The sequence below is a fragment of the Amblyraja radiata genome, chromosome 3 (genome assembly GCF_010909765.2).
Source record: "Amblyraja radiata isolate CabotCenter1 chromosome 3, sAmbRad1.1.pri, whole genome shotgun sequence".
NCBI lineage: Eukaryota > Metazoa > Chordata > Chondrichthyes > Rajiformes > Rajidae > Amblyraja > Amblyraja radiata.
The window spans coordinates 77,497,123-77,524,838 of record NC_045958.1 but is presented as its reverse complement, the minus strand read 5'-3'; the positions used below and the strand labels follow the sequence as shown (position 1 = coordinate 77,524,838).

At 41.7% G+C, this 27,716-nt stretch overlaps 1 protein-coding gene across 5 annotated transcripts in view; it reads left to right on the top strand.

Annotated features, from left to right (window-relative positions):
• svep1 (sushi, von Willebrand factor type A, EGF and pentraxin domain containing 1) overlaps positions 1-27,716 on the top strand; it is a 159,876-nt gene that overhangs the window by 58,801 nt on the left and 73,359 nt on the right. For 4 of the 5 annotated variants that reach the window (XM_033018157.1, XM_033018156.1, XM_033018155.1 and 1 more), the window contains 12 exons: positions 1,359-1,477; positions 2,921-3,050; positions 9,242-9,349; positions 9,940-10,071; positions 13,264-13,455; positions 16,440-16,561; positions 17,548-17,659; positions 19,329-19,553; positions 20,421-20,654; positions 23,924-24,085; positions 25,535-25,696; positions 27,473-27,634. In XM_033018157.1, coding sequence (XP_032874048.1) covers positions 1,359-1,477; positions 2,921-3,050; positions 9,242-9,349; positions 9,940-10,071; positions 13,264-13,455; positions 16,440-16,561; positions 17,548-17,659; positions 19,329-19,553; positions 20,421-20,654; positions 23,924-24,085; positions 25,535-25,696; positions 27,473-27,634 — 1,860 coding nt within the window. The remainder of the gene's footprint in view (positions 1-1,358; positions 1,478-2,920; positions 3,051-9,241; positions 9,350-9,939; positions 10,072-13,263; positions 13,456-16,439; positions 16,562-17,547; positions 17,660-19,328; positions 19,554-20,420; positions 20,655-23,923; positions 24,086-25,534; positions 25,697-27,472; positions 27,635-27,716) is intronic. The other variant, XM_033018158.1, reaches the window with a different exon arrangement.

Sequence of the window (27,716 nt, the reverse complement as noted above, 5' to 3'; positions counted from 1 at the left end):
GTGGGTTTGAATGGGCCCCCAAATTAGCTACTCGCAACAAAAAAATTTGTATAAAGGGATCTTAAGAAGCGCTATTTAATGTAAAAATAAACAACCTACCTTGCGTTGTCCCCTACATGAGATCCGTCCCATTGGCGGTGGTTTAGAGGATGATTTTTAACCTACTATAACAATTAAATTAACCAATTTAGTTTAAAAATAGCTGCAGCGAACGAACCTCGCAGCGATTTTTCGTCAGCAACTAAGTAGGCTGAACAACCTCGATTTGAATAGCCGAGAGAAAATCGCATTTTAAACCCGCCCCCCTCTCAAAGGCGCCAAAATCGCGCACACGGGCAGCGACAGATCTGCATCGCCGCTGAAGGTAGGTTTTGCAACATACCTACATTACGCGTGCATGGTGTGTGGTGATATAGGCAGTCACGCGCGGTCGCACGCTGCCCACCAGGATTTTGGAATGTACAAATTCTTTGCGCGCCATCTGCGTGACGCGCAAATGACGCCCAAGTGGGACAGGTCCTTTAGCCTCACTTTCTTCCTGACCTAGCTGCGCTTACTTATAATGTCACTTTATGAGATTTGAGCCCAAATTTTCTTCAATGACACTCCTTTGAAGTTTCTTGGGGGTACTTGTCTGTGAAATACAAATTCTGGCTTTCAACATTCTGATGAATAATTTTAATATTTATTTTATGAAAAGTGCTTGTTCAGGAGAAAATATGGGTTTACATGGATAAGGCATGTAACAACTGCTGAACTTAAATCTGCACAGGTCATGGCTTTGTACATGGCAGGTCATGTCTTACTAACTTGATCAAGTTTTTTGAGGAGGTGATGAAGATGATCCACGAGGATAGGGTGATGGATGTTGTCTATAGGTTTTAACAATTTTGTCACTTTCATTGGTATACATTACAAATCAAGGAATTAATCCCAATTTATGATCCTTTTCTTGGCTCAATTGCTATCGTGCTGATCTTTAGGTCAAGCAGTTACAGACTCTGTCCCTCTCCAGGGAGTTGAGCATGATATCAGAGCTGACACAACAGTACCTTATCAAGAGAGCAATGTTGAAGATAATTGTCTTTTAGATGTGAAGGTTAAACATTGCCCTGTTCACTCTTCTGGTCAATACATAGATTACTCTAGTTAATAAATGACAGAGGGCAACTGGAAGCTTTCTAATGCTTTTGGAAGGTAGTTTTTCTTGCTTGGTGGGCTATTCTAATAAATAGTTGCACAGTAAACATAGGTAGCAGCCAATAAACTATTGGTAAACAATACTGTGATGTGCTTCAGTTACACTGTGTTGTTCAAAAGATGGTGATTGCTTTAAATAAAAATATTTCATTAATTAGATATCGAGCCACCCAAAATCAGTTGCCCCAAGGAAGTCAAGGTGCAAACCTTAGAACATCAGAAAACGGCAAATGCCATCTGGTTGATACCAGAAGCAAATGATAATTCCGAGGATCAGGTGAGTCAGTTTCTTTGTTTAGGACAAAAGTGTTGGTATCTAGCTAAAGCCATGGCTTCATGGATAACATTCTGGTCTTCAAGTCAGAGGGTTTTCAGTAGAAAGATCCTTTTGAGGGGGAAAAAAAGTTGGGCATAAAATCTGAGCTGAGCATACTAAGGAATGCTGCAGAATCAGAGCTCTCATCTTTCACATCTTATATTAAACAAAGGACGTCTTTTAATATTGTTGTAAAAAATCCCACATTTGCCACTGCAGAAAAGTGAGATGGATGAAGGCTTTCCTAAAAGCCACTTTAATCAGTGAAAGGGCAGATAAGAATGAAAGACTGGAAACAAAAGAAATTCAACGAGATGATGGAGAACCGGGGCCAAGGAAAGAGCGTTCACGTCGCGGCCAACCAATCTTTCCACCACCACGCACAAGAAGCACAAGAAGCGCAAGACAGACACCATTGTGCAGATGCCGAGAAGTGTGTTCAGCTCTGGCTGAACAACTTCTAATCTTGTGTGTGGACTCGATAAGAAGAAGAAGATGGAGAACCATTAGCTCTGTTGCCTCGTGGCTCCAGGGGCCCTGGTTTGATCCTAACCTTGGGTGCTATCTTTGTGCAATTTGTATGTTCTTCCTGCAACAATGCAGGTTTGCCAAAATAACCTAAGGGGAATTGATGGGCATTGATAATGAAAGAAAATAAGTGGTAGGGCCGCAGTGAAAAAAGGAGAGGGGGAATTGAAATGCTGGAATACTCTGCTGGGACCCTGCATAAACCCAATGGGCCAAATGGCCTCTTTCTGTGTTAGAATATGTAAATGTACAAGTATACATAAAAGAATCATATTAATCAAATGTCAACTGGCAGATAGGAGTGCAAAGATTTCAAAGGAAAGGAAGGGTTTCGGCCCGAAACGTCGCCTATTTCCTTCGCTCCATAGATGCTGCTGCACCCGCTGAGTTTCCCCAGCAATTTTGTGTACCTTCAAAGGAAAGATATATTGGTCTTGAAGGAAGGATCATCTAAAGTACTTGGAGTGATCACACAACGTAGGGTTGCTTCTAGTGGAAATTCAAACATTTACTAGCGTCCTGAGAAAAGTTTTCTAATCCGTTGGACAGTCCAAGACTAGATGCACCATTGAAGAATTAAAACCAGGCTGTTCAGACGTGAACTTGGACACCACTACACACAGTATTCCACAATTATAACTGGATTTCATGTTACTTGGTAATTTCAATCCGAGATTGATTGTCCTGTTAGATAAAAGATACAAAGGCGTTTGAGTAAAAGGTGGGTGTATTTAGCTGGGTCACAAGTTAGCCATCTCACAATACAAGAGAATCAAAGGGCCAAATCATCTTTTATTGTGCCTAGGTTCTTTATGAAATTAATTATTGAATTCACATGCTCTGTTGCTCACATTCATCTTTTGTCTCAACTTCAAGGTATTTTTACAAGTCACTCCTGCCGTGATTCCACCCCACCTCTTCCCAATTGGAGAAATCACCATCACCTACACGGCAACAGACAAAACTGGGAACAAAGCAAATTGCTCCTTTAATATAAACGTTATTGGTGAGTAGATGCTACTAGTGAATGCTTACACTTGTGACACGACTCCCTTAGTCCTGCCCCTCAAGCTTCAACAGTAGGGCAGCTTTCCTGGTCCCCAGTCTCCTTTCTTTTTCAGGTGACGTGGATTAGCAAAGCAGGTATGTTCAAACATCAAAGTGATGGTAAATGATTGTGCATCATGCAAAAGTGACTGGTTTCCCCTAATAAGCCTTTGGACTGCAGCTTTGTTAAACAACACCAACTGCACCACTAGGTTCATAGGTTACACAGACATAGATTTGTATTCACTGTCACTCCCAGGAACCTAAAAAATTGAGCTGGTAAACATCAGCACATATGACTGTATTTGGCAATACTATCAGTAAAGGCAAAATCAAGTTTTCTCTGGATCGATTGTAAGGATAACATTTGCGAGATCACGATACTTAATCTACATGCTAAGGAGGAGAGGGATTTCAAACACAGTCAAGGTTGGAAATAACAAATGTAGGGAAACACTTGCACTGTCTGGTTTCCTCACCTTGAGCATCCATCCTCCCTCTCAATTTGCAGTATTTCTCACTGCTTTAATAGTACTGAGATCGGCATTGCACCCTGATCACCTTGGTCTTTCTACTCCATACCCTTTCAGCTGTGTTTTCATAAATTCACTCCATTTTGTCATCTAAAGGAGTAGGATTAATCCCAGGTAACAACCTCTGAAGCATAACAGAGGTGTGCACAATCATGTCTGCAACTGTGTATGTGTATTAATGTCCATACAACAGAACTAGGCCTTCATACATAGAACATACAAGAGTATAGCACAGGAACAAACCCCACAGCCCACAATGTCCACATGAACATGATGATGGTCATGTGTAAGAATTCACTAATAATTTACACAATGCCAAGATAAACTAATCTCATTGGCCTGTACTTGATCCTCATCATTCCCTGTATTCTCGTGTACCTATCTAAAAGTCTCTTAAACACCTCCATCATATCTGCCTCCACCACCACTCTGGGCATTCCAGGCACCCACCATCCTCTTCTTAAAAAAACTTGCCCAGCATATCTTCTATAAACGTTGCCTCTTTCACCAGAAAGCTATGCCCTTTATTCTTTGACATTTCCACCCAGGGAAAAGGTTCTGACTGTCTATCCTATCTATGGTTTTCATAATTTTACATATTTCTATCAGGTATCCTCAACCTCCGGCATTAAAAAATTGTCTCTCCTTAGAGCTAATGCCCTCTAATCAAGGCAGCATTGTGGTAAACATAACATGCACCTACTGCAATGCCTGCACATTCTTCCTGTTGCAAATTCCAAATGTAACTTTGAAGCGAGACGAGGCAGGTTGAGTGAAATAGATTTTAATTCGCAAGAAACAAACAAAAACCCGTATTTACGTGTGCCTAGTCGAGCTTAAGAACACAGTTCCTGTCGCTGGGAGGACCGCTGATAACCAAAAGCCCGCGAACAAACCCCTGCGGTCACGTGACCGTGCCGACCAATGACGAGGGTTCTGACTCCCCAGCCCCACCACTCGGTGCCGCTACAACTTAACCATAGTCCGAAAAAGTTGCATGATTCTTCATAATCTCATTTCCTAATCAATAAGAAGCTTAAAACTAGTATCTGATACATTGTGGACTCCAGTCCACAACTTTGTTTCAAAGACAAGAGCAGTTACCAATTATGAGAAAGTGCTGCACAAATGGGGAAATATTAAAGTAAATGAAAAGCAAAAAAACTGGAGTAAAAACAGCAAACACTGAATATATTCAGCAGATTTTACCCAGGATATGGGAATCAAAAACCAGAGGCCATAGGATTAAGATGGGAGGGCAAGACATAATACGAACCTGAGGGGCAATTTTTTCACAACGGGCTGCCAGAGGAGGTACTATAACATTTAAAAGACACTTGGTCCAATAGGGTGATTTCACGAAAGGTCACTGGAGCGTAGATCCGCACCCACGTGACCGCAAATTTTAAGTGGGGGACAAGCGTCACTTCCGGTACATGTTAGTGAATGGGAAAACACGCACTTTCACACCCGTTAAAAACATCGAAAACGGCCAGTTTTTGAGCTGCAATTTACTGTACCAGTCGGAGTGACCGTGAGGCACAGCTACCTAAATTTACAGTAAAAAAAAAAGATAGAAACTAAGGTAAATTCAAGAGGGAGCTGAAGGTGCAAAAAAGGCGGAAGTTGATAGCGGACATTTGCCATGGAGATTTAAGATCCAAAATATCGGGAATTATCGCGTTTGCTCGTTGCTTTTCATCAAAAGTAAGGCATTATTGACTTTTTATCTTTATTCATTTGTTAGATGAAAAGTATTAAAAGTTAGAAATCCTTCATTAAAATTGCAAAATCGCCCATTGTTCTCAGGTGGGTTTTAACATGCAAAATGAAAAGGCTTCTGAAGCTCCATTTACCATTTAAATAATCGTAAACTCTCAATGCGTTTGGAAATAAATTTTACTCAGATGCAAGCTAAGGAATGGGATAATTGTCAGCTGTTAGTTGGACAAAATCAGGAGATTTTATTGTTTGCCAAAATATATTTCTCAATGTTTCTTGTTTAAAGCCTGCACTATCACCCAAACTACTTATTTATTTATGTCGCAATGTGAGTACAAACTTCCCCAAGCCCTGCCTTGCAATCACAGTGGGCACTGCATTGAGAAATATATTTTGGCAAATAATAAAATCTCCTGATTTGGGCTGAAGGGCCTGTTTCTATGCTATATGACGGTATTTTTGACTATAAGATTAGACAGCATCTGTGGAAAAGAAATGGAGTTAACACATCAGGTTATTGCACCTGAAGGAAACCCACACAGTCACAGGGAGAACGTGCAAACTCCACACAAAAGCACCGAGGTCAGGATTGAACGCGCGTCTGGCGCTGTGAGGCAGCCGTTCTACCAGCTGCGCCAACTATGCTGCCCTTAGACAAGTAACATGAAAGTGGAAACATTCAATCGCAATGTAATCAAAGCATATGGGACTGGGATATGAATCTCAATTGAGTATATTCATTGAAATAGAAGAACCTTGCCTCACTGGGATAGATCACTGGTGCGATAGCCCTCAGCTCATTCGCTCCATCTCCTGGATTGATATAGTAATGACTCATGATGCAGAATAAACACTTCCCCAAACTATAAGCCTAAAATGCAGAACCAAAGTTGTATTGACAAAACCAAAGGAGTATAAAGAACATTCTGATGTAGAGTCCTTGAATTGAAGGTTGTGGATTTGTTAGACAGCAACCTAAACGCAATGTTTTTGAAAGCAGCTGATGAAAAGGAGATTATTGACATTGTTAGTAATTGTAAGAATAAAAGGTCTACAGACTGGAATGACATTGATATGGCTTTAATCAAGGTAGTCATTGGTGTAATTGTAAAACCCTTAACTTATATTTGCAATTTATCTTTCAAAACTGGTGTATTTCCATGTAAAATGAAAACTGCCAAAGTCATCCCACTATACAAAGCTGGAGACAGAAATCAATTTACAAATTACAGGCCGGTGTCGTTACTCTCTCAGTTCTCAAAAATATTAGAAAAACTGTATGTAAGTAGATTAGATAACTTTATCGAGAAGCACGAATTGCTAGTTGATAGTCAATATGGATTCAGGTCAAACAGATCGACATCCATGGCATTAATGGAGTTAATTGAAGACATTACCAGTTCTATAGATAACAAGAAATATGCAGTGGGTGTATTTATAGATTTGAAAAAAGCATTCGACACAATTGATCATCATTTGCTAATCAAAAAACTGGAAAAGTATTGAATCAGAGGGGTTGTACTAGAGTGGATGAGAAGCTACATAAGTAAAAGACATCAGTTTGTGCAAATAGGGGACTGCAAATCAACATGCTTAGAAATAATTTGTGGAGTCCCACAGGGGTTGGTTTTGGGCCCCAAATTATTTATTTTGTATATTAATGATATATGTAGGGTGTCAAACCTCTTGAAATTTGTGTTATTTGCAGATGACACTAATATTTTCTGTGATGGGGACAATTTGCAGCAGCTTTTGGAGGTGGTCACAGCAGAAATGAGTAAACTAAAAACATGGTTTGATTTGAATATTATCATTAAATTTAAACAAAACCAAACTTATGCTGTTTGGAAAACGCAAAATAAATACACAAGTAAAAGTAATGATAAATAATGTTGAAATAGAAAGAGTGTATGAAAATAAATTTCTGGGTGTGATTCTTGATCACAAAACCTGCTGGAAACCCCATATAAAACATGTGAGAGCAAAAGTAGCACGGAGTATTGGAGTGATGGGGAAAGCAAGGCATGTTTTGAATGAGAGAGCACTGTATTTTCTGTACAGCTCACTTGTGTTACCGTTTTTAAATTACTGTGTGGAAGTATGGGGCAACACCTACAAAACCACCTTACAATCACTAAGCACACTACAAAAAAGAGCTATAGTATAGTATAGTAAACAATGTAGGATATCATGAACACACCAATATACTGTATTTAAAATTACACACCTTAAAGATTAAGGATCTGGTAGAATTTAAGACCGCACAAATAATTTATAAAGCAAAAAATAAACTGCTACCTGTAAACATACAAAAACTGTTCAAAGACAGAGAGGGGGGTTATAACTTTAGAAGGAAACTAAACTTGAAACAGCATTATGCTCGGACCAATTTAAAAAGTATGTGTATTTCCATTTGTGGGGTGGTTTTGTGGAATGGTCTTGACGAAACGATTAAACAAAGTATGAATATAATGCAATTTTAAAAAATGTACAAAAGATATATCTTTGAAAAGTACAGTAATGAGGAAGGAGAATGTAAATCTCACAGATGTTAATGGTGCTTGTTCTTTTTGTTCTTTTCTTTTTTTGTTCTTTTTTTCTTAATAGCTTGATTGGAGTAGTTTTATTTGAATTGTCTGTTTAGTTTATTTTATTGAATTTTGCATTTGTGAATGGTGAAGAATGGGGGTAGGACTTGACAAGCATAGGCTTCTTCCTATCCCTTTCCGAACGAGTCTAATGTGTATTATGTTGAAATTGGCTTTTGATTTTTTAATTTATGTATGTACATATATGTTATGTATATGTGTATATGTGTTATTTGCAGATGACACTAATATTTTCTGTGATGGGGACAATTTGCAGCAGCTTTTGGAGGTGGTCACAGCAGAAATGAGTAAACTAAAAACATGGTTTGATTTGAATATTATCATTAAATTTAAACAAAACCAAACTTATGCTGTTTGGAAAAAGCAAAATAAATACACAAGTAAAAGTAATGATAAATAATGTTGAAATAGAAAGAGTGTATGAAAATAAATTTCTGGGTGTGATTCTTGATCACAAAATCTGCTGTATATATGTACATGTATATGTATGTATGTGTATGTATTTATGTATATATATATGTATATATATAATTTTCCTTTTATTTATTCATTTTCATCTTTTCTTTTCTTCTTTTTTTTTTTTAATCGTTCGAAATAAAGATGTCATTCATTCATAAAGATATCATTCACATGTTCACTCTTTCTCTTTCCACAGTTACGAGCCATCCTGCTGAGTTTTTCCAGCATCTTTTGATCTTATTACCTATCCTTTATTATTCAGTGTTAGATCTCAATGGTAGTATTGCAGCAAGATTTAACTGTGTATTAGGAAAATACACTAAGATTGAATTGAGGTTCAAAAGCAGATGGGTTTTAATATGGAAAACAAAGAGATATTGTTCTTGGGTACACACAATTGCTGGGGAAACTCAGCGGGTGCAGCAGCATCTATGGAGCGAAGGAAATAGGCGACTTTTCGGGCCGAAACGTCGCCTAATTCCTTCGCTCCATAGATGCTGCTGCACCCGCTGAGTTTCCCCAGCAATTGTGTGTACCTTCGATATTCCAGCATCTGCAGTTCCCTTTTGAACACGATATTGTTCTTGGTGTCAGACAGGCTGGTGACTGGAGGATGGGTATTTGAGTGCAGTGTTTTTAACATGATGTGTAATGCACTAGCTAACATTGAGGTGGAAGAATGGTCAATAAGCACTGAAGATTCTGCTTAGTAACCTTCTTTTGTGCTTCACAAACTGTGGCAGTTTCCACACAGCCCTAATTTACAATGGAGAAACAGTTAGAAGCAGCAGTTTACTTGTGGGCTGATTTATTTCCATTTTGTTTAGATGCCGAACCCCCTGTTATTGACAGGTGTCGTTCACCGCCGCCCATCCTGACGCACGAGGAGACATATCCAGCCACCTGGGACGAACCGCAGTTTTCCGATAATTCAGGTAATGTGATGGCAGATCTCAGATGTTAGATCAGTTTCCTTAAAACTCAATATCCACTTATCCAATGTTATAGAAGTGCTCCTTGATTCATGAGGGCTTTGTATCAAAGTAGCTATTTCTTCGTCTGAAAGAAGTTGTAGATGTTGAGCTGGGGGTAGTGGAAGCTGGAGATGGACAACACATTCTTCCATTCAGCCCCAAATGATGACACAAAAGTCAGCACCTCTGGCCCTTCACCTGTCCACTGTGCCAGGGGAAGACAGGGGATACACTAGGGCCAGGGCTGGAAGAGGCCATTGGTCTCCGGACTGTAGGCCAGAGCTTATGGCCCAAAGCTCTTTCATCATAAATGTCTCCACCTAGACCAGCAAGAGGTTCCTAGTCATCTTCCTGTCACAGCCAAGCTATCCCTGCATGCCTGTAATTCTGTGAAGCGAGGATGATCCGTTCTCCAAGGTGGCAGTCCAGATGATGAGGACAAATATTGATTCCAAGATAACATAATTAAACAGCAATCCACAAATGGGTTGAATGATCCCAAACAGCAAATGGCAGCACTCTATTGATCAACATTTCCCTTTTACTAATAGGTGCTCCATTAAAGATTAAGAAGACCCATTCGCTCGGAGATCTCCTCCCTCGGGGAGAGACAATTGTGCGCTACACTGCAACTGACCCTTCCGGCAATGAGAGGACTTGTGATATCCACATCATCATCAGAGGTACATGGCAATGCTAGAATTCACATTGTGAAAATGTAAATGTGTTATAATGTTGTGGTTATAGATTCAAAGTCATGCAGAAAATAGCCAAGGGGTAGATAAAGCGAGCTTTCTTTTGTGGCAGCAAGTTGCAGATATTGCTTAAAATGGTAGTTGATGTAAATTCATTGCGGACTTTCCAAATGGAATTGGGCAAATACTTAAAGGAGAAAGAATTTGTGAGTTCAACTGAGGAAGAGAAGGGGGGACTATGATTAAATGGTGAGCTGCCTTGAAGAACTCTGTCAGATTTCATGCTGATGACATTAAAAAAATGTAAGTGTTACAATTCATGTCCAGAAGCTTGAGAGAAAGAAAAAGTGTGAAATTCAACTTTAATGATTGAAATGTTTCAGTAAGGAGTAGGATTTAGGTGGAGAGGAAATTGGTGAACTCTGGGTAAATGTGCAACGATCTGGCTTCGGGAAACATTGCAAATAATATAATAGATCAATTATCTATGAAATTATTCACCCATTTTCATTTTTCCATCATTGGCAGGCTGACTGCTACTGAATGGTCCACAACTATATATAGTTTGTGTTGCTGCCAAGCTTGAATTTTGTCCCAAATTCAACGTTTCGTGTGCTACATGTTCAATGGATGAGCTGTGACATAGCTTACAGAATCATTCATATTAAAGAGGGGTATTCCCGTATTCCCTCGGATCCACTGGAGCCATTTGGGCACAGAACATGTAGGAATGTTGCACGGATTGATTCAGAGGCCAATGCTCCAAACCACCTCAATTCTGCTTTATACTTGAAACACGTGAGACTGCAGTTGCTTGAAAATTGAGCCAAAAAGAAACCTTTGAGAGAACTCTATGGGTTGGGCAGCATCTTTGGCGTGAAATGGACAAACTATGTTTCAGAATGGGGCCCTTAATCAACACTGGAATGGAGGGGAGATAGCTGATAGAAAAAGGGTGAGGAGAATAGGTGGGACAAAAGCTGGCAAATGATTGGTGATCCAAATGAGGAGGGGCTAATTGGCAGATGAGACAAGTGGGGAAGGGTGAGGTGGAGATGGTCACAAAGGCTGCATGTGTTACGTGGAGAAAACAAAGAGCTGCAGATGGTGGAATCTGATAAGAAAGGAAGGTGAGGGGTGAAATGTAGAACCAGAGGGAGGGAGACGGAGATGGGGGGATGAGGTGGGGGGATGAGGTGGGGGAACAGGGTACGCTTAGCTCTCCACTCAGCACCAATCCCAACATTGTCATCTTACCTGATGATAAGGCCAATGCCGTTTTAGTCTAACAGACTGAGCCCTGTCTGGCTGAGACTTCATTAACAACTCTTAGACGCCTCCACATACCCTCCACACACTTAGACGCCTCCACGCATGGTCATACCCCACCAATGAATCCCAAAGCCATCACAGATCTCACCTCCCTCACCTCCACCCAGATAGTTCCCTAACATCACACTGCCCAAGATCCACAAACAGGACAGCCTTGCTGGGTCCATTTTTTCTGTCTGTTCTTGCCTCAACTATCTAATTTCTTCATACCATGACTTTATCTTGTCCCCCTCTTGTCCAGTTCCTTCCTACTTACATCCAGATACCTTGTGCACTGTTCATCACTTGTTCCTTCTGCTCCACAATATGTTTATTTGTTTTTGTTATCTGGGCATCACTGGCAGGGCCAGTATTAATTGCTGGTCATAATTGCCCTGGATATTGGAAGAGAGCTATTTTTATTTAAAACATTGCAGTCCTTCTGGCTAAAGTGATGGCTTATTGTTGTTGAACAAGAAATGACAGGAGTTAGACCTAGGAACAATGAAGGAACAATAGTTGCAAGCCAGTGATATGAACTAGAGGAAACACCTTAGATAGTGGTGTTGCCTGCACCCGAGACCCTTAGCCTTCTTGTTGGTGGAGGTCACATGTTTTGGAGGTGTTATTTGACATAGTGGACAACCCTCTGCATTGTGGTATTTGTCCTTCTTGGTGGTTATGTCAAGATGGCGGATGTGCGGGAGTGGGCGCCGTCTGTGTATGGCAGCCTGCCCGCAGTCCGCCTCTACACCTTTCTTTATTTTATTTTATGTTAGTGGAGGTCTTCTATGTGGGGGGTGGGGGTGGGGAAGGGGGAAACTTTATTCTTAGTCCCCTACCTGGTCGGAGAGGCAGCATCCCTCCGTGCTGTTTCTTCGCCCCGTCCTCGCGGCCTACCACCGAAAGGGGAGCGGCGTTTTCCTGTCGGGACCGGCTGGGACTACAGCTTCGGCGGCGGTGGCGCAGCGCTGGGATACCAACAAGGAGCGGGCGATGCGTACCGGGTCGCCGTGCGGTAAGCTCCGGAGCGCTTTGGTCGCCGACTTCCAACATCGCGGAGCTGTGGCTGCGGGCGTTCGGCCGCGGGCGGCGCTGGATTTGGATTTGGAGCGCCGCAGAGCCAGAGATCGAGTTCGCCGGGGTCGGAGCTCCAGCCGGCGCGGCCGGAGGACTACGAGTGCCGCGGTCTCCGCTCTCCGGGGAGGGGACAGCCGCTCCAGACTTTTCCAAGCCGCTGAGGAATGTTTCACCCGACGCCGATGTTTCATCTTTACGGCAAGAGGGCCCTGAAAATCATCGGACTGGCTGCACGGCCACAGATGGGCCCTGACCTCGGGATGTTTCACAGAGGAAGAGGACTTAACTTTCTGGTGCCTTTCCCCCGCAGTGGAAATGTTTTGATTCTGCTGTGGGGGGATGTTTGTGTTGAACCCTGTAATATGTTGTGTCCATTTATATTCATTTTTTTTTTTTTTTTAAACCTTTTTCTATGGTTTGCAATGGAACTTATTATTATTTAAATTATGTAAAGCGCGTTGGGGTCAATGCAAATTGGCTTAAAATGCGCTATATAAATAAAGTTTACTTACTTACTTACTTACTTATGTCACAGAACAGGGAGCTCCTGCCACCTTGTCCTAGCGTCATTGTGCAATGTGTAAATTCTACAGTGGCCACAATGAGTCATTGGAAGAGGTGAATGTCAATGCATCCACTGGCAAGGGGTCTCACCAGTTAAACTACTCATCCCGATTTTGCCAAGCTTCTTGGGTCGTTACAGTTGAATCCACCCAGGCAAGTGGTGTGAATCTTGCTAGGATACCAATAAGGTCAATCACCTATAATCATGGTTGTTTTCCTCAATAGATACTGTATGTGGAGTACCTTTCACTCCTTTGAATGGAGGCTTCTCCTGTGCTGCAGATGACTTGCGCGTGAATTGCACATTGTACTGCTTTGATGGATATGGACTGGCTGACGAACCAAATGAAAGTTACTATTGTGCTCATGATGGCTTGTGGATTCCATCGTTTTCTTCTGCAAGGCCTGATTGCTCCTGTAAGTGACATTGACTAGGTAGGACCATGGGTTAGCTTCCGCCCATCAAATTCCCTTTAAGATTGGTGACACAAATCCATAAAAATGTTCATTGTTATGAACCGCAGCAGTTTTGGTGGTGGATGCTGTTCTCATCAGTCTAATGCAAAGCTCAAATATCATCTGACAGGATTAGTTTAGTCATCAGCTCTGGGAACTGATATTTCTGAGAATGCAAGGGAATTAATAATCTCAGACTGCATTTCCACACAATTTATTGGACAGTGGCTGGGCAAAGCCAACAATCTCTAGATTTTGTACCCGGGGTTTGAAAAAAGAGCATGATGTAAAAAGATTCTGCATGAGGAGACTGGAGCTTGGATGGAATTTGGTGAGGAAGCAAGGAATGTAGGAAGGTGGGACAAAACTCAGTGTCACTGGGACAGGCAGCAACTCCGGAGAGAGGGAATGGGTGATGTTTTGGGCCGAGATCCTTCTTCGACCTGAAACGTCAGCCATTCCTTCTCTCCAGAGATGCTGCCTGTCCCGCTGAGTTACTCCATCACCATGTGTCTACCTTTGGTTTAAACCAGCATCTGCAGTTCCTTCCTGCACATCAGTGTCACTGGGTTCTGTTTCACTTCTATGCATAAACTTTCAGTCCCGATACAGGTACATCTGCCTGCTCCCTTCAGAATTCTGACAACATCTTAACATCTTACATTTTCGTAATGCCTTTCACAATGACCCCAAAGTGTTTCTCAGCCATTGAAGAGCAGTCATTATTGTAAGGAAACACAGCAGTCAACTCTCAGACACCAAGTTCCTATGAACAACATCCAGTATAATTGATTCAGGAATATTGGTCAGAACACTGAGGAGAATTTAAGCGCAGTTTATCACAATGGTGGGTAGCATCTTCGGTGTCGACCCAAGGGAGCAATAGGTGCCTGGGTTTGTCATCTTAATGTAAGGATGGCACCCCTTACAATGCAGGGCTCCCTCACTTATGAGGGGGAAATGTAAGCCTATTTGTACTCGTGTTTCTAAAGTGCATCTAGCACCCTCAGCTTTCCACTGTACAGGCTAGGGTGCAGCTCGCTATGCCATAGGGGTGTTCCAGAAATTGCTTCTGGTTCATCCTATTCCTGCTCTCAGTTATGAGTTAAAAGCCCAAAGATGCAAATATGGAAATGTAATTGATCACCTGGCATGAGATCTTGCTGGCCAAGATCTCATGCCTGAGATCTTTCAGCCAATTAAGGTAATTGACTTCCCCAACCAAGGTGGGATAGATTACGTGACTGGCTGGTCCAATAGATTGTGAGTGCAAAAGTGAGCTTGAGATTGACACAATTAATTGTGAAAACCATAGGGGTGTGAAGAGTGTGCCAGTGACTGCAAATGTGACCTGGTTTGAGGGAGGATGAGCGTGAAAATGACTGAGTCTGTTGCAATGGATCAGGAGTCTAAATGTGAACCTGTGGTATAACCAGTGGTATGGAGTATGAACGTAACTCCATGTTTCCTTATACCATCAGTGATCTAGACCTGCTGTGAGGCTCTAGGCCAGTGGTTCCCAAACTTTTTTGAGCTCAGGGAACATAGGTATAACAAAATTTTATTATTATCTCCTCCTCCTCTATCCCAAACACTCCCAGGATTTCCACCACTCTCCTTGTGGCCTCTCCCCTCACAACCTTCCCTCTTCGCTTCTCACGCTCTCGCCTCCCCTGCTGTCCCCTCTCGGGCTTCTCCCCTTGCGCCCCTTCCCCCCCCTCCTCTGCCCTCTCACGCTCTCCTCTCCCCTGGCTAGCCTCTCGCCCCTCATGGGCTCCTCCACTCAGTCTCCACTCCCCTCCTTAACCCCCCTGTTCTCCCCTCCTTACATGGGCTCTCCTCCCCGGCCCCTGGGCATCTCTCCCTATCATTTTCCCATCTCTATCTCTCCGCCCCCCCTCTCTTCCCTTCCTCTCTTCTTCCCCTCTCTTCTTCAATGTTTCTTATTGGAGGAGAGAGCATGAGGAGCTGGAACAAAGGACAGAGCTGTCAGTGGGCGAATGTGCTGCCATTGGAGAGCGTACAGAGGAGGTTTACGAGAATAACCCAGGAATGATTGGGTTAACATATGATCAGTGTTTGAAGGCACTGAGCATGTACTCGCTGGAGTTTACAGGGATGAGGGGGTACCTCATTGAAACTTGCAGCACATGAAACGTTCCTAAAAGTTTAGTTGTGATGTAATATAGGAAACATGGCTGCCAAGCTCCTACAGAGAGGAAGGTAAAAACAAAGTAGCTGTCAGGAAGTTTGTCTCTGGTTGGTAGTGCATTGTATGCTTTGCAGTAGCAGCCTGGTTGTGGAATCTGAATCTCCCTCCCTGTTAGTTCATTCTTATGAGTGATGGATAGATCCTGGAGGAACTCCATTGGGAACAGTTTGAATCTGTGCAGAGGTTGTCCTAGCAATGGTGACACAGGAAAATTCAACATGGTTAGCATTTTTTATATAATTCAATATGATGATGATCACATTCTATTCACAGCTAGGTTTCTCCCAAGTGAAGGAGTATTGCTCATCACATTTCAAACCAGTTTGACAATGGTGACTTGCCCTCCAGCTTTCTCATCTCCTGATGAGCTTATTCCCCTTTGGAGCAGACCTGTGCCATCCCACAACCCTGACTCAACCAAGTGACTTTTTCCAGCTTGGCCAATATTAGTCCAGTGATTCTGCACGTGGACTAACTTCACTATCATCATTCATCCTCCTGGTTACTTGGAACAGGTATCAATCACCCAGGTGGTGATCAGGAGCAGGACAGTTCAAGGCAATCTCAGTGAGACCTGCAGTGTTACAGTAGCCCTGGGTTCCATTGTTGTCCCAAGAGATCAATTACTTACTGGATATATTTGCTGAGCTATTAGGGGAATTATTTAAAGGCACTTTTTGTACTGATGTGCAGCCTTTAACTAAATGTTTGACATCTTTTTGAACCTCTGCAGCAAAACGCTTTGGGAACATTGGCCACAAGAAATTTGAGGTGCAATACAATGTCAACCGATGTGAAGACTTTGGGCTGCTGAACAACTTTGCAAAGGTTTTCAACAACACTTTAGCTGAAATGGTAAAAAAAAAAACAAGTGTTATTGCTATGACTTTGAATGCATTGTGTTAGAGATTGTTTTGTATTTCTACCACCGAAATGCTCAGTTGTTGAGTATGTTAAAAGTGGAGAGAGATCGATTTTTGAACACTTAAGAAAGTCAAAGAACTTGGAACGGGCGCAAGAGCAGACTTTAAGGCACAGGATCAAGATGGTAGTAAATGACTGAGTTGGTTCGAAGGAATGCGTGGTCATCTTCTGTCTCCAGGCGCCGCATTCTTATATTTTCCATTGTTTGCAATTAAACAAAGTGGCACGTACAAGCTACAGAGGTAATTTGTTCGTCTAAACCTGGTAAGCAGGAACTAGGGCAGGTGAGATAGGTTTCAAGGAGTATCTTCAAGGAGGCAGGAGACTTGGAAAGGTTTCAGGAGGGAACACCAGATATGCGAATGAAAGAAAAACTACAGATAGTGAAGTAAGTAAATCCATGATACGTAAAAAACATGAATTGGAGAAGGTCAGATTTTTGGGAGAGGTACTTTTTAGTCTAGTTTAGAGATATAGCGCAGAAACAGGCCCTTCGGCCCACGGAGTCCGCGCCGACCAGCAATCCCCATACACTATCACTATCCTACACACTAGGGACAATTTACAATTTTTACCAAAGCCAATTTAACCTACAAACCTGTACGTCTTTGGAGTTACTGTGCTGATGGAGATCATAACTACAGGGCAGTAGAAGGGGAAACAGGAGTCCATTGAGCTATTTGAGCACATGGAAGTGACCTTTGAAAATATGGCTTTGTCAGGCCTATACTGTGCCACAACTGGTTTCCTATAGCCCAAGAAGCAAATTCACTACCCCTTTGTACATAACTAGACTTTAGTTCATGTAGACTGCATGTGACTGCCGAGAGAAACTAAAGCAGGTGTTGGGCGAATTTTTTACATTTCTGATTGCCAAAGTTCTGCAGTAATTTTCTTCTCCCTTTAAATGTCTGTAGGTTCCATCCCTGTGTGGCGACAATAATGACATTCAATGTGAAATAGAGGACTTACCCAAAGTGCAGTGCCTGGAGTACAATTACAATTATGAAAATGGTTTCGCCATCATAGGTATTGGGTTTGACTTTCATACCATTATGAATAAATGAATGAATGAATAAGTTTATCCGGCAAGTTCTCCTGCCTTCTCCCCATTATATCGAGTTAGCCTCGTCCACCTGAAATAATGACCAGGTCAGATAGCATCTCTGGAGGGAGGAATGGGGTTAACATTTCGGAACATGATAGCATGTTATTAATCTGTAATGTTAACTCTCCCCACGGATGCTGCCTGACCTATTGAGCGCTTGTGGTAATTTCAGCTTTTATTTCATATTTCTAGATCCACAGACGCTTGCTTTTCGGCACTGTTTTGTTTCTCCTTGAATGTTTGCGTGGGGGAGAGAGTTTGCATGGGGGGGGGGAGGGGTGTTAGAGGGAAAGAGATGCAGGACAGTTGAGATAATTTGGAAGCACTACAGCAGGCTTAGAAGAAATGCATGGGCAAGGCTGGTTGCACTTGGATGAGTAAATCTCCAAGGCAAGCTACGAGTTTCAGTTGTACAACATTAAAAGTTTGCTGGATTGATTTGACAGGGGAGTGTTGCTAATATGTATGGCTGCATATTGGAACAGATTGCTCAAGGAGATTACTGGGCAAGAGCAAATGGTTGTGTTAGAATGGTCCAACGCACTGATGAAAAATACTCAAGTATATGAATGGCGTGTTGATGTTCCTTATGCTTATATCAATACAAGTTCTTGTTCAGAAGTGATAAGAGCAGAATTCAGCCCATCAGGCCTATTCCGCCATTCAATCTTGGCTGATCTATCTTCTCATCTCAACCCCATTCTCCTGCCTTCTCCCCATAACCCCTGACACCCATACCAATCAAGAATCTATCTATCAGTACCTTAAAAATATGCATTGATAGCCTCCACAGCTTTTGGCGGCAAAGAATTCCACAGATTCACCACAGATTCATCAAAAAACAGGCAGTTCTGCTATAATGTGTTTCTGTAGGCTAATTGGATATAACATGACTGATGAATTAAGGAACACTTTGTATTTTGTGGGGCCAAATTGGTTATAATTAAAATTTCAATTGCAAACTACAAAACCAATTAAATGTTGGTTTGGAAATAAAAATTTTCACAAGCAAAAAAAACTGTCTTGGTAAAAAATATTCCCAGGTGTTAAAATACTTTTTCCATGTAACCTCCCTGCTGTAATCAGATACCAATGTCTTTCTGGAATACAGGCTGCTAGTTTCCCCATGGGTGGCCATTGAGATTGGCAAGCAATCGCTTCTATTAACACGTGCAACAATACTCTATCAACTTAATAAAATAAACCAATTGCTATTAAAAATACCTTTAATTTTGAAAATCCTGTGGGAAGAACAATTTTGTGAGTTTGAAACTATCTACTCCTTAACCCCACCAACGCTCCCCCCCCCCCCCCAACCCCTTTCTCCATTGACAAAAATAAATGTTATAACACAATTTTCTTGAGGTTTTCAAGGAACACATCTATTGCAATAAAGCCAAACTACATGTAGAACATAATATAGGTAATAATTAGTTGAGAATGTTTTCAGCTACAATAAGATTCTGCTTACATACTGCATATATTCTTTGACTTGCTTTTCCTGTGTTATTACAACACTTGAAAAAATAACATATCATTGCATCCACTGGTGAATATTGACACAAACAAGATACATGCTTTTGTCACCAGGGCCAGGATTATGGGGAGACAATTACGAGCCATTGAATGAAATGGATTACACTTACGATGAACCAGACAATTCCCATCGATTACAAAAGCGAGCAACCAAGCAGGAACATTTAACTGCACCTCCCAGGATGTCACCCCTGAAGACAAAGAGACAATCTAACAGGAAAATTAGCTTCAATGCTCAAGAAATCGACCAGAAGATCAATCTGGTATTTAACATCAGTGGTAAGTGCAGAGATTTTATGATCTGCAACACTTGTACATTGTCAGTTCAAACATCCAGAATAGCTCTAGAAAATCTAGATTGTAGATCCCCAGAAGAATATGAGTCAAATCAAGAATAACTTCCTTCAGAGTGGTCCCATGGAATGTTTAATAAACCTCTTTTTGGCATCTCATGCAAATAACAAGTGTCTCTGATAGTACACTGATTGTACACGTTTGATTTTTGTGCTCAAGTCCCCTAAATGAACCATCAGCCTCGTGACCCTGCCGTGAGTGCTTTACTCACCAAGCCTAGCTACACAACCATGAAGGCGTCAAATGTCAACGGTCAAGTCAAGAGTGTCCAACAGTCACGTGCACCTAGACTTGAACAATGAAATCCTTACTGTAGAAACAAAGAACTGCAGGTGCTGGTTAATCCTTACTTGCTGCAACTTCACAGGTACATTAACAGAACAGCATATCAAATAAATATACAACAAATGATCACATACTTGGTAAACCGGACCATGATAGTGCAAACCAACGTACGTAGTGCAACATTAGTCCATAGTGGTCGATAGTAGTCCATAGTACTTCATAGTAGTTCAGTGCTGAGGGAAGGTTGTGCAGGGTGGTTCAAGAGCCTGATGGGTGAAAGGGAAGAAGCTGTTTTTTTCTTTCTCTTGTGTTCGCATCAGCAGTTATCGTGATAGTAACATGGGAACAGGAGCAGGCCTTTTGGTCCCTCTGACGCTCAGTGAGACCACACTTCTCTGAACAAGTAATACACTATTCAAGGGGAATCTGGATATTTATGGGAAGGGGGAGATTGTAATAGGACCGGACAGGAATCGTAACTGGATTTTTTTTGTGCCCAATTTCCAGCCAGCGTGGCACTGCCAGCAGATCAAAATGACACGGTGGAATCTGATAATCAAAGGCGACTTCTTAGCACCTTGGAACGAGTGGCCAGCCGATTGAAAAGAGCATTGGACCGAGAACCTCTTTATCAGGTTTCCTTTGGGTCTGAACTGGCTCGATCAAACAGCAGGTCACTGGAGAGCGACAAAGCATCCTTATTCTGCAGACCGGGCTCTGTGTTAAAGGAACGAATGTGTGGTAAGAATTTTTAGTTTTAATTTGCAATATATTCGAAATATTTTAACTTAAAAGATGTAAATGCTCATTAAACCTTTGTGCACTGTCTGTACACAGCACAATTATAAGTGCAACTTCAAACCTTTCTCCTTATGACCTTTTGTTCTCTTTCCTTTCTCCCTTCATTACCTTTCCTCATTTTGATGACTCCCAACCTCCCAGTGTTGATTTTCTCCCTGCTCTGTATGTCTCTGTCTCCCATGTACACCATTGTAGCGTTGGTGCTAACCCCTGCATATAGGCTGAGATCAAGACCTTGGCAACACAGGAAACTGCAGATGCTGGAATCATGAGCAAAAAACAAATTTCCTGAACAATTCAGTGGATCAGGCAGCATCTGTGGAGGGAATGGTCAAACGCAATTTGGTGTCATGACCTTTCTTCATACTGATCCGGATCAGGACCTGGCTCACCAAAGAATTACGAAGGTGCTATGTTATAAATATGGATAGCATATCCTATGAATTCAGGGACAGCGGCTGAGGTGACAAAATTATAAATCCATATGTTATTCTGATTCTGAATTCACTTTATTTATATGCTGATAGGATATGTACAATATTGGTAAGGTAGTGTTAGTTCCCGTGCCCTAATTGTCCTGATGCTGCCTGTCTTGGCCAGGACTCTCTTGTAAAAGAGATTTTTAATCTCAATGAGACTTCTCCTGGTTAAATAAAGGTTAAATAAAATAAAAATTTAAAAAATGGTTTTTGTCTTCTCCACTGCTAGAAGTATGTCATAAATAGGGATTCTCGTCACTAAAGTTCAAAGAAGCCCAGAGCTTCCACCACACTGAGAGTAATATTTTCCATTTACCTTCCTCAGGTGAATCTCACTGTGAGAATCAACTCGATCTTCCATTGGTCTAGCTCCAGTATCTGGCTACTCTTTCTTGCTTCCCCTGTAATAAGTTGGACATTCATCGCTTCATTATTGACAACTGTATTTTCAGCTAAAGTTAGGAATTCCCTACCAAAACTTTTCTGCCACTCCTCCTTCTTTTAAAGCCCTCTTTAAAGCCTACTTCTTTGCTAAGTTTTTAATATCGTAATATCTCCCCAAGTAGATTGTTATCAGGTTTTATTTGATCATGCTCCTGTGACAAACATTGGTGTTTTAATGTGGACGAGGTTCTATATAAATGCAGCGATTAATTGTAGATGCATATAAAGATAATCCCGAAAAATCAAATAGTTTAAATCGTGAGCCTTTTCTCAAACCTTTATATCAAGAATTTGTCCCTTTATAATTTGTCTCATGTTCATCAACAGAATCCCACAGGGTTCAGATAACAATAAGTAACTATTCTTAATTACTGAGATACTTAAATATGTCATAAAATGTTGACAGTTTGAGGATTAAACTATTTCAGAGATCTAGAAATCAAGGCCAGATTTATGATCAACTCTAAATGTTAACTCTCTTTTCTTTCCTCAGATGCCATCTGACTTGGTGATTATGTCCAGCATTTTCTGTTGCCATCACAGATTTCTAGCATCAGCAATTTTAGTTTTGCTGATATAAATTAGAGAAGGTTGTCACAGGTGGATAAGGTGGTCAAAAAGGCATTTGGCACTTTGGCCTTGATCAGTCAGAGTATTAAGTAGAGAAGTTGGGAGGTCATGTTGCAGTTGTATAAGATGTTGGTGAGACCGCATTTAGAATATTGTGTTCAGTTCTGGGCACCATGTTATAGGAAAGATATTGTCAAGCTTGAAAGGGTTCAGAAAATATTTACAAGGATGTTGCCAGGACTAGAGGGTGTGAGCTATGGGGAGAGGTTGAGTAGGCTGGGTCTCAATTCCATGGAGCATAGGAGGATGAGGGGAGATCTTATTGAGGTATACAAAATCATGAGAGGAATAGATCGGGTAGATGTAGAGTCTTTTACCCAGAGTGGGGGAATCGAGGATCAGAGGATATAGGTTCAAGGTGAAGGGGAAAAGATTTAATAGGAAGCCAAAGGTAGATAAAAATGCTGGGACTATCTCATCATTTAAGAAACAGTTGGACAGGTATATGGATCGGACAGGTTTGGAGGATTATGGACCAAGCGCAGGCAAGTGGGACTAGGGTAGCTGGGACATTGTTGGCTGGTGTGGGCGAGTTGGGCTGATGGGCCTGTTTCCACACTGTATTACTCTATGACTCTGAGATAAACATAAATCTTCCCTCTATCCCTTATCAGCACATGAAGAACCAATGCAGATTTTGGAAATAATTATTTAAATTTGCATCAGCTGTCTAGATTAAGGAGAAGACTTCATGGGAAAATGGTCTAGATGTATGTTCTACAGAGAGCTGACAGAGGCTCCAGGCACACTTACTGTTTTGTGGTGTCAGTACCTATAAACTGCTTCTGCCATCTAACAATAGCACCCTCAGAATATTAGAGAAGGAAATCATGACATTTAGTCATACTCCTGGACCAACGTAATTGGGAGAAGTTTATTCACTCACATCTTCAGCAGGCAGAATGATGAGATCTAATAATGATCTGGATTTACCTGAGTGAAGCCCACTGCCCACAATTGCTGCTGGTAATCCCAGGCTGACCAGTGCCAGTCGTTTAATTCAGACATGCTGACTGAACCTGTCCTGCACCTGGGATATGGCACCATGAACAGTTGCAGGGAGCTAAGTCACATAAGCAGTCATATCCCTCCTTTTTACCTTTCTTCCCTGTAGCCTCATTATTACCCCACTATTACTAGTTATTTGAATGGGCTCCATGTGGCACAGGGTAAATGCTGTGTCACCTCAGCAGGACCTGACAGCATGACATCCAAAAAATCACTGCAGAGCTCAGGCAGTGAGATTGGGACCTAGCAATTATGTGCTGAGTTCCAAATTCGCCTATTTACCAGGAAACATTCATTTGGAAAAAGGGGATTCAAGATCTAATTCAGTGTAATTTATCTGAAAAGATTGTGAGTTTGTAGGCACACAAACACAAACTGTTTTAGTAATGACGGGTATCATTTCAACAAAAACCTCCGCCACTGAATCTGGTGCAAAACTGGTGTAACATACAACTCAAAATTCCCTCCTTTTGATGTTGAAGCTGAGCTTGGCTTGTAAGAGGATATAAAACCCAGAAATGCACTGATGTGCTCTACTTCAGGGATGGCTAGGTTAAAATTGTTTTTGGTACTACAGTTCAAATAAATTGACGGTGCCTTTTGAATGATGTCTTACGATCTCTCTCTGCTCTGTGCAAAATCTTATAGTGAATTGCCCGGTGGGGACCTTTTACTCTCTGGAGCACATGGCTTGTGAGAGCTGCTGGATCGGGTCTTATCAGAATCTGGAGGGACAACTGGAATGTAAGATGTGCCCCACTGGAACATCGACTGAGTACATGCACAGCAGGAGAACGGATGAATGCAAGGGTGAGGCAAACTGTTTACAGACACCGGCCTGGGTGAACTTTAATAACACAGAACATATAAAAGAACAGCACGGGAATAGGATCTTCAACCCACAATGTCCATGTCCAACAATAGACAATAGGTGCAGTAGGCCATTTGGCCCTTCGAGCCAACACCACCATTCAATATGATCATGGCTGATCATCCACAATCAGTACCCCGTTCCTGCCTTCTCGCCATATCCCCTGACTCCGCTATCTTTAAGAGCTCGATCTAACTCTCTCTTGAAACCATACAGAGAATTGGCCTCCACTGCCTTCTGAGGCAGAGAATTCCACAGGTTCACAACCCTCTGTGGGGAAAAGTTTTTCCTCTTCTCCGTTCCAAATGGCTTGCTCCTTATTCTTAAGCTGTGGCCCCTGGTTCTGGATTCCCCTAACATCAGGAACATGTTTCCTGCCTCCAGCATGTCCAAACACTTAATAATAATCTTATATGTTTCAATACGATCCCCTCTCATTCTTCTAAATTCCAGAGTGTACAAGCCCAGCCGCTCCATTCTATCTGCATATGACAGTCCCGCCATCCTGGGAATTAACCTCATGAACCTACGCTGCACTCCCTCAATAGCAAGAATGTCCTTCTTCAAATTTGGAGACCCAGATTTGGAGAACAAGGACCCCCCAGATCTCGTTGTACATGATGGCAAGATAAACTAATCTCATCTACCTCCACCACCAGTCCTGACAACGTATTCCAGGACCCACCGCCCTATGTGTAAAGACATTTGCCCCATACGTTTCCCTGCAACTTTGCCCTTCTCACCTTAAAGCTATGCCCTCTGGTCGCTGACCCAAGAAGAAAGATTCTGACCGTCTACCTTATTTATGCCTCTCATAATTTTATATACTTCTAAGTGGAACAAGAGAGCTTTTCCACCATTACTGGAAGGCAGATGAAATTTGAGCATACTGGCAATTCATGCACCTCACTGATTGTCTTTACGTTGGAAGTGTCACAACCCTTAATATAGGCACAAAAGTAGAGGAAACCACATTCCTGAGTTTTGGATCTTACCATCAATAACCTCTCAGTCTTTGAACCCCATGTCAGTGCCCAAACTGTGTGCTTCTTTTAAATTCCAAATGTACAGTCATCCCCATGAATTATACCAAAACCCGCTAATATAAATCAGGTTAAAATAATATTATGATGCGTTGACCTCAAAGTGCAGAAAACTGTCATCAATAAGTGAAATTCTGAACAAATTCTAAGATAAATATGATTTGCCTTGAACTCCATCCAAATAATTAATGATTAAGTTCTTATTTCCCCTTTTGAATAAACACTCAAAGAGTAAAATTGAACACAGATGTATGGATTATTTCTAAAGTATGCAGAAATAAGACTTTTTTGATTTACCTTATGTTGTCTATTTTGAAATACACTGGCTTTTTTCACCTTAACTAGGTCAGTGTAAGCCTGGAACCTACTCTCCAAATGGCCTGGAAACTTGTGAATCATGCCCATTGGGAACCTTTCAGCCTGACTATAGTGCAAAGAGTTGTCTTCAGTGTCCTGAAAAATTGACCACAGTGAAAACAGGAGCCACTGAGGTTTCTGAATGTGGAGGTAGGTCTTGAGCAATATTAAAACATTAGCTCTGTTTCAAGCATTTATTCAGCCCCAAGTCAGAAGCTTGGGGGCATAAGCCCCAGTCCAGTTGCAATTGTAACGGAAACTGAGCTGACCTCTTTGGGGGATCAAAGGAATGACACCCTTCAGTCAAACTAACTGACCCTTCAAGTAGGTTTAAAATATACCATGACATTATTTCATTGAAACACACAGAGCTGATCTCTGGGCCAATGATGGTATATAAATCAACATCACAAAAATCTATTACTTGGTCTATCCTGTTGTTGATAGTGAGAGCTTGCTGTCCACTAACTGCCGGCATGCTTCCTACATTGCAGCAGTGACTACCTTCATCAAAAGTACTTTAGGTTTATATTTACGTTTACTATTGTCACATGTACCGAGGTACATTGAAAAAAATGTTTTGCATGCTATCCAATCAGATCAAATAATACTGTAATTAAATACAATCAAATCAATTTCAAGTACAATTTTAAGTGTAGTAGGTAGAGCAAAGGGCAAGATACAGAGTGCAGAATATAGTTGTCAGCATTGTAGTGCATCGGTTCAATAGACAAAGTACAATGGGATAGAGGTGAATCAGGCTATACCATAACTTATGGAGGACCATTCAGAGGCCTGATAACAGAGAAAAAGAAGCTGTTCCTGAGTCTGGGGGTGCACGCTTTCAAGCTTCTGTGCCTTCCGCCAGATGGGAGCGGGGAGAAGAACACAAGACTAGGGTCGGAGAAGTCTTTGATAACATTGTAGATGGAGTCAATGGAGGAAAGTCTGGTCTGTGTGATGGACTGGGCTGCATTTGCTCCAATGTATTTGGATTGTGTCCCAAACTCGTGGAAGTGCAATGTTAATACAAGAGTTTATTTTTATACAGTCTACAGATTGTTATACAGTCTATAAAGACTTTTTATACAGTCTAGCTCAACCTAAAATAAACATTCCATTTGCCCTCTACCACCTTCTCTGCCTCTTAGACTAATTTAGTTCTGAAAACTGACTGGAATCATTGCTGGTTATTGCTTCCATAGTGATGCTTGAGCTGCTGAGTTTTTCCAGTATTTTATGGTTTATTTCAGCTTTCCACATCTTTGATTTTTAAATGCTAATCATATCTGTAAAAGGCAAAATGTCTGATGTTATAAGAATTTAAAACTGCCTGAATTCATCCAGCAAGCGGGTTTCGACCAAAAAACAATTAATACACAGTTACCCAAGTAACTAATGACAAAGTAAGACTTTGCTTTAATGACATATAATGTTAGTTGTCCTTCGTATTCCCATAGTCTTGCCAATGTCCCAGTAAATAATGACTCCACAAAGTGAGATGCTTCCCATCTTCGGTACACAAAATTGCTGGGGAAACTCAGCGGGTGCAGCAGCATCTATGGAGCGAAGGAAATAGGCGACGTTTCGGGCCGAACCTTGCCGAAACCCTTCTTCAGACTGAAGAAGGGTTTCGGCCCGAAACGTCGCCTATTTCCTTCGCTCCATAGATGCTGCTGCACCCGCTGAGTTTCCCCAGCAATTTTGTGTACCTTCGATATTCCAGCATCTGCAGTTCCCTTTTGAACTGCTTCCCATCTTCTATGTGCTCAGACTGGCCCAGTGATGAGAGCCTCGGGTGTTGTAATGTTGAGAAGCTCCCCTAGGGGGAGCAAGATTGCTTGAAGAAAATATAGAACTCATGGTTTCTGTTCAATAAAGTGAGTGCATTGAATTTTGAAAGCTTACTTTTTTCCATATGCGTAGTGCCGTGTGCTGCAGGTCACGTTTCCCGCTCTGGGATAATGCCATGCTACCCTTGTCCCAGAGATTACTATCAACCCAACGCAGGGAAGTCGTTCTGTCTAGCCTGTCCATTCTACGGAACAACCACGGTCACTGGTACCACCTCCCACACCGACTGCTCTGGTAAGGACAAGACACACTTTTTTTTCTAAGTTAAATGACAACAGTGACAGGCAACTAAAATATCTGGTAAACAAACACAAAA